The 7,670-nt window shown below is 38.6% G+C and overlaps 2 protein-coding genes across 4 annotated transcripts in view; both read left to right on the top strand.

Annotated features, from left to right (window-relative positions):
• On the top strand, nucleotides 1–3,223 carry selenow1 (selenoprotein W, 1). Its single transcript, XM_067439931.1, has 6 exons — nucleotides 1–162; nucleotides 799–823; nucleotides 919–972; nucleotides 1,109–1,183; nucleotides 2,657–2,753; nucleotides 2,875–3,223. Exons 1-5 carry the CDS (start codon nucleotides 134–136, stop codon nucleotides 2,732–2,734), a joined length of 261 nt encoding a protein of 86 aa, XP_067296032.1. The 5' UTR covers nucleotides 1–133; the 3' UTR covers nucleotides 2,735–2,753; nucleotides 2,875–3,223.
• Nucleotides 3,224–6,009: 2,786 nt separating this feature from the next.
• akap10 (A kinase (PRKA) anchor protein 10) overlaps nucleotides 6,010–7,670 on the top strand; it is a 34,217-nt gene continuing 32,556 nt past the window's right edge. For all 3 annotated transcript variants that reach the window (XM_067437735.1, XM_067437736.1, XM_067437734.1), the window contains exon 1: nucleotides 6,010–6,250. In XM_067437735.1, the coding sequence (XP_067293836.1) occupies nucleotides 6,229–6,250 (22 nt within the window). In that variant the 5' untranslated portion in view covers nucleotides 6,010–6,228. The remainder of the gene's footprint in view (nucleotides 6,251–7,670) is intronic.

The following is a 7,670-nucleotide window of genomic DNA, read 5'->3' as shown; positions in this document are numbered from 1 at the left end:
TAACAATCCAGGAAATAACACTAGCAGCAAAACATATTCTAGAGCAGAACGTAATTACATCAGTTCAGTGTCCGTACACACTCCACAGCACAGCCACCGCTTGATCAACTCAAAACTCGCAGCAACTGCCAGCATGACCGTCAAAGTTCATGTCGTTTACTGGTAGGTTATTTATGTACTATTTATGTTGAGGCTCAATCCAGTTATTAGACAAAGGATTTAACTTTGAATCTAAATTACTGATTTGTGAACTAATTACGTGATAAGTTTAATGCGCAGGAGAAAAACAAACAAACAAAACAAAGCATTTTAAACGATAAAAGCTCATTTATTTTCCATCCCGTGTCGTGCATTGATCACATACAAGCCGTGTTGCTGTTGCTCCTTCGATCAATGTGTTCTGGTTGTTAGGTGGACCCTTGCGCATTTGCTTGGATTTCTGCATAGGTTAAAATATTTTCACCTTTTAAAATTATAATTATTATTACTTAATTGTGTAAATGTTTATTCATTAATTTTCGTGAGCCTTCCATATTTTCGATGTGTTTTGACTGTTTTATGCTATTCAGATTTTGTAGTCAGTATATATAATTTTTTTTAACATTTTAACTTTTCTTAATAAACAAGACTGGAATCATAATGCTTTCTCTGATTTCCTGAATCTCACTTTTCACAAAACAGTCCTAGAGTAGGTTCAAAATTGTTTACAGTCTATGTTCAAAACCATAGTTACCATGCAAATTAAGGTTTGACTAATCGCTCTCGCTCTCTTGCTCTCTCTCTCTCCCCTCCCTCTAGTGGTGGATGAGGGTACAGGCCCAAGGTAGGTTTTATTTACTCAGATATTATTTGTATAATATTAAATTGTGGAAGAATCTTGAGCATCTATATGACATGTCTCTTTTGTTTCGCAAATAGTTCACCAAACTCAAGACGTTGCTTGAGGATGAATTCCCAGGCGAACTTGAGATCGTATGTAATTTAAATTATTGACATTTTTTTTATGATGTTATCATTTTGAAAATAAAACGCAATGTATTGTTAACTGTGCATGTACAAATGAGTAAAGTTAGTGTTGTTTTCTCAAAATACTCTTTCTCATGCTCAGACTAGTGAGGGCACACCCTCAACCACAGGCTGGTTTGAGGTGGAAGTAAATGACAAGTTGGTGCACTCAAAGAAGGTAAGAGAGTTGATCCCCTCTCACTGCTATATATTGCATTTACCATATATAATAGGCTATATATTGCATTTATATGACTCCTGGTTTCATACTGTTTCTCACTTAAATTGTATTTAAAGTCGGCATGAAACCAAAGTTGAAATCTAAGTCTTCTTAAAGACTGTATGTAAGATTGTGGCCAAAACTGGTACTGCAGGTGTATCCCCTTAGCCTAGAAATCTAGACGCACCCTAGCGGCAGCAAATTTAATCTGCCCGCAAGTGTTGTCTAGGAACTCTCAATACCCTTCTGAGCTGTATTCGCCTAACTGTGGACAGGCCTATCGCATCGTGTATAGAGTCGGCGGGCGGGGCCATAATGACGATGGCCGAGTTGCGTTTGCGTGCTTCTAGTAAACACAGAAACTGGCGAACGGCGGCGGTCTTTCGAATCAGCTTTGACTGCGATTCTGGAAGACTTGGAGTTAAGCTTTTCTCTGAGAAAAGAACAAAGAACAGCACTGAAGTCATTCTTAAAAAGGGAAGATTTGTTCGGAGTTTAGCCGACCGGATACGGTGAATGTTTAATCTATCAACAAGCTCTGCTTGACCTTCGTTGCTCTGGTTGGTTGTAGCGCTATCCTATCGCGTGCAGAGGGAGTTTGAAAGACAACCGTTTATCCCGCCCCTCGGATTGAGCCCTGTCTATGGTGAGTTTCCAGACCAAACATCTTGATGTGGGTCTGGCTTGTCAGGCTAGTATCCCCTCTCTCCCTTCCCCTGACTCGAGGTTGCCAGATAGGCTGCAGGATCCAACAGGAACATTTGTAGCTGCAGCTGTGATAACTAGTGCAGAGCTGGCAACCCGGATGCAGAAACTACTGACTTTATGATTGGTTGATATGTGGAGGGTGGAGCTTAAGGCCAAAACATCAACATCAGTTGAGGGCTGCAACAACAACTTTTAAATGACAATATCCTTGCAGGACTATTGTTGTCAGTGATATAAGAATTTTAAATGAACATGATTTCTTAATGTCTAGTGACATACCAGGACTTTTTTTATGATTAATTGAAATAGATTTCTTACATACAGTTCCTTTAACTATTGTGACATGTAACAGGGAAATATCTTGCACAAGAAAGAATGTAGTGTGGGACTTGATTTTGTTCATCGTAATTGATTGAATGGTTGGATGGTTCTGGTTTTCTATTGGTCGATCTCATGTGAGTGACGGGTTGTCCCACCCTCCCACCTGTAAACACGTCATCTAAGAGAAGAGATGAAGCTGCGAGCGGCAGGGAAATGGTTCATTCAAGATTACACAAGCACATGAATTGTCCATTTTGATTTCATGCTGACTTTAAATTACAGTTACATGTCTTGTTAATTACTGCAGTACATTTCTTTTTGTATGAATAGCTTGCTACTCAAATCTACTATGGTAAAGTACAGCTCTAAAGTTTAACATTTGGCTGATATTTTCTCTGACAGAATGGAGATGGGTTTGTTGACTCTGATTCAAAATTAAAAGCAATTGTGACGGCCATTGAGCAGGCCATGAGGAAATGAGCACCAGCTGATCATAGAGGTAAGAATAATCCACCATAGAGCCCTTCTGTTATAATATTAGCAAAAGGCACGTTAACATCTCGTCTTCTTGTCTTTCTATCTTTGTTTGAATTCTATTTTGTCTGGTTTTCTCTTTGCAGTTTTTCTTCTCTGTTTGTTGGACTCCTGGGTAGGGCAACAATGATGGTGACGTCCAAAGTGTTTTCTGCACGGATGTTGCTTGATGATATCTGCTTTTCCCGGGAGAAGACAGTCAGAGCAGGAAACTCCATGTGTAAACTGCTTCAGATAAATGTTTTAACGGTTGCAAAAACATAAGGGAAGATAAAAAAAAGGGAAACTATAAAATTAGATTGGACAGAACATGTCAAGTTGAGGTACTTTGGGCCTATTTTTTTTGTTTTGTACGCGTCTGTTACATCGCACAAGTGTACAAAATATTTTGGCATTGTTCAAGATTTGCATGCAATAAAAATTCTTAATGGTGAAGTGTTTTGTCTGTTATTTTTCTACACTTTTTAAAAAAAAAATGGCTGTCAACTAAAAGGTTTTAACTAAACCACATTTTAAAGATAACTTCGCAATTAAATGTCACATTGTGTGTTATTTAGCCTGGCATAATGTGAAGGACCCAAAGTCTCTTTCATAGGAGGGTCCAGAATGTTATCAGAACAGAAAATCAAGATAGATGATGGAACTGTAAAGGGACATTTGATCAATTTGACAATCTTGCCAGGTTTCTGCTTTTGTCTAACTCACAATTATACAGAGATGAGCCAAAACATTATGGGCACACGTGTGATGCGTGTGGCCACCTGTCTAATAAGCTGTTGGTCCTCTTCGTGCTGCCAAAACAGCGCCGACCCGCTGCGTTACGAGCTCTACCAGAGCCCTGAAGGTGTCCTGTGGTATCTGGCACCAAGATGTTAGCAGCAGATCCTTAAAGTCTTAAAGGGTGCGAGGGGGAGCCGCTGTGGATCGATCTTATTGGACCAGCACATCCTACAGATGCTCAATTGAATTGGGATATGGTTAATTTGGAGGCCAGGGCAACACTTTGAACTCTTTATCATGTTCCTCAAACCATCCCTGTGTACAGTGTGCCACTTCCACCAGGGAACACCATTGTCATGAAGAGGTGTACTGATCTGCAACAATGTTTAGGTAGGTGGTACGTGTCAAAGTTACATGAATGGCTGGACCCAGGGTTTCCCAGCAGATCATTGCCCAGAGCATCACACTCCCTCCACAGTGCATCTGGTGCCATGACTTCCCCAGGTAAATGGTGCACGTACACAGCTGTCCATGTGATGTAAAAGAAACCCAGACTCACCAGACCAGGTGACCTTCTTTCACTGTTCCAAGGTCCAAGTCTGACGCTCTCACGTGCCCATTGTAAACCACTTGTGATGGTGGACAAAAGTCATAGGCACTCTGATTGGTCCATGGCTAAGCAGTCCCATAAACATCAAAGTGCAATGCACTTGTTATGGTGACACATTTCTCCCATAACCATCATGAATTTTTTTTAATGACTTTTTGTATGCCTCAGTACACACTACAAAAAAATAAATGTTCAATAGGTTATGACAACATATGTTTTTACCTTGTTTTAATTCATCAAAATAAGTTATACAAGATCTAACTCATTTTTAAAGTCAGTTTAACATAATCTTAGTTGAAATAAACATCCAAGTTGATTGTACTTAAAAATTCCATTCCATTCATTCATTCATTTTTCAATGATTTGCCCTCGTGCATCGATTAGCCTTGGTTTAATAACACCCTATTGCCGGCCTGTGGTTTGTCTGTCCTCAGACCAATTTGGTGATCTCTCACCCCTTCTGACCGGGTTCATAAGGACTGTGAATGGGGGTCCAGCCCAAAAAAGTGCACCCATCCATGAAAAATTTAAACCACTCGGCTCCAGGGGTTAATAAACACCTTCTGAAGTCAAGCAGTTAATTTGCATGAGAAAAATATCCATATTTAAAACTTTATAGACTTAAATAAGTAGCTTTCTGACAGACAGCTGTACGTGTCGATTTATGAAAAAAGAGTAACCCCTCAAACACCCTTTTTTTCTGCTTCTCAAAAAAAAAAAAAAAAAAAAAAAAAATGTAGGGCAGGACTTGATTTTGTCCATTGACAATTGATTGGTTGTGGATGGTTGTGGTTTGCTATTGGTCTATCTCATGTGAGTGACAGATTGCCCTGCCCTTGTGCCAGTAAACACGTCATCAGAGAAGAGAAGTTGGGAGGGGAAGTTATTTCGATTTAAAGACTATGAAGGAACATTAATAAAAAAAATTATTTGCACGTGTAATTTATTTATATTACATTATGTACTATATCAATAATAATAATAACAATAGTCAATTTTGATTTCATGCACGAAATTCATTCAGTTTTACCATGTTGACTTTATTTTTTTACACTTTACATGCATGCCATCTTTATACTGTTCCAAGGCAGGCATGGGTAAAAACTCAATCAGATGACTGAGACTCATCTGGCAAGACAAACATTGCAATAAATCTACACACACACACACACACACACACACACACACACACACACACACACACACACACACACACACACACACACACACACACACACACACACACACACACACACACACACACACACACACACACACACACACACACATATAAATATATATATATATATATATATATATATATATATATATATATATATATATATATATATATATATATATATATATATATATATATATATATATATATATATATATATATATATATATATATATACACATTTCAGGCCTCTCCAATTGAAAATTTTGTAGTGACTGGTCACATCTACATTTTTCAGTTGGCCAAATTGAATTTCTGTGATTTGATACAATTTCATTAACTGAAATTCAATTTGGCCAATTAAAAAAATTAGATGTGACCAGTCACTAGAAAATTTTCAATTGGAGACCTGATTTTTTTTTTACAGTGTATAAATATATAAATGCATGCATAATACTGGCCATGAGTTGAATAAAATATTAATATCCGAAGGTAATTACTGAGTTGCAAAATATATGTAATCATCATCCAAGTCCACCCTACATACAATGACGGGTGTAATACAGACAGAAATGTTGTGAAAGGAAAGTCACCTTGCAGGACGCTACAGTAGGCTATATTCTTCACGATACAATATAGCAATCTTATCTGGCCTGTATAGGAATTAAGTCTTTTGATTTGTCAGGTCTTTTCCCATAATTCCAGCAGAAGCGCTGTGCCGCAGACACTCCGGAAGTGAGGCGTTTATTGACAATATGGCGACCGGGCCAGCTGAGAAGGGACTGGAAATTTTTCGGTTTTGACAGTGACCGCAGATGTGGATAATCAAAGCGAAAGTTGCGCGTGATATAGTGTTATGAATGAAGGGACTCGGGAGCTGTCGGGATGTTGTCTCTGAGCTGAGCGAGCGTTCACAGCTTCAGATTCATCATGTCGTTCTTCAGGCGGAAAGGTAAGGAAGTGCCCCGCTCGATGATGATGATGGACAGTATAGGCTTTTCTGGACCAATGCTGAGCTCACGTCCTCATGAATGTGACATCAAAACTCTTTTATTCTTTATTTTGGCCATATAATCCCTTTTATGCTTATGCATATCTTCTGCACATCGCGTACAACAGCTGTTGAGGGATTGGATATTCCCTATTCGAGTGCACGTTTTGATGTTTAAATTAGGCTACACCACCAAATGAAAAGTTATTAATTATAGTTCCATGTTTCTGTTGAAATAACGCTGCTTCCTACAAAAGCCCAGTTGTTTTAGATGTTCGCTTAAACATTAAAGTAGCACGCAGGGTGTTGTGTCAGTCGTCTGACAGTTAGGCTAGCCATGTCAGAAAAACCTCATGTTGGAATATTATAATGGAATAAAACAATGAATCGTATAATAAACTCAAACAGAAGATTTTTTTTGTGGTATTTTTATTATTATTATTATTTTAATTCTTGCTCGATCCCATTTTAATTGATTTGGAATTTTTAGACAAGGAACATCTTTCATTCATAGTTTTGATCTGATTGTATCTGAACAAGCTTGATTTTTCATAGGTCAAATGGAAATGTTTTATTTATTTTAGACCAATATTTCTTAACTTTATTGACTCAAATGCCTCTTGTTCACGACAATATTTGACGACCCTCCATTCTAAGCTGATAAAAAAAATGAACAAAAAAGTATGTCAGTTTAACGTTGTACATCTATATGTTTTCGTTTTTTGCTAAGCCCCCCACCCCCACGCAGAGGTTTGTAGAGGGCCTTGGCCCGGCCCCGGCCCCCTGGTTGACTATGGATGCGTTCAAGCTTGTTTGGTTTGATTAAAACGAATCCTGGTGTGATTGCTCTGTCAGTGAGGTTCATTTGAATAAGTGTAAACTGCCATATGAACCCTGTTGCGCACCAAACGGACTCTGATGCTTTTTGAAATAAATATGAACACGGCACGTAACATAACAAAGACAAGTAAGCGAGCCAAAAATGGGACATGTCACAGGATGCGACCTTAAAAAGAACTGAATGCTAAAGGATATCTGTCATAGTCATAATGTTGCCCATCACAGTTCGGCACAGGCACCAGAATCGCGTCTCCTCGCAGCAGATTTTCGTTTGTGTGTGTGATGGAGGGATTCCTGCCACCACTGTTTTGACTCCTCTACACATTTTATTAGCTCTTCAGAAGTCCTCAGCTGGTACCATCATATGTAAAATACCATCATATGTAGGCTAGGCACATACATTTAGCATGTTTAGCCCAGCGCACAGCATTGTTTTGGATGTTCTGTCTCAAAACAGGCAATATGTAATAAAAGCTGACTAAGCAGGCTGTGAACGTATCCCTATGCCTTTAGGTTCTGTGTTAAAATGCCTGTGTGAATG

This window comes from Pseudorasbora parva, chromosome 3 (genome assembly GCF_024679245.1).
Source record: "Pseudorasbora parva isolate DD20220531a chromosome 3, ASM2467924v1, whole genome shotgun sequence".
Taxonomy (NCBI): Eukaryota; Metazoa; Chordata; class Actinopteri; order Cypriniformes; family Gobionidae; genus Pseudorasbora; species Pseudorasbora parva.
Note: the sequence above shows the minus strand (reverse complement) of the source record. Positions and strands in the feature narration are given on the sequence as shown.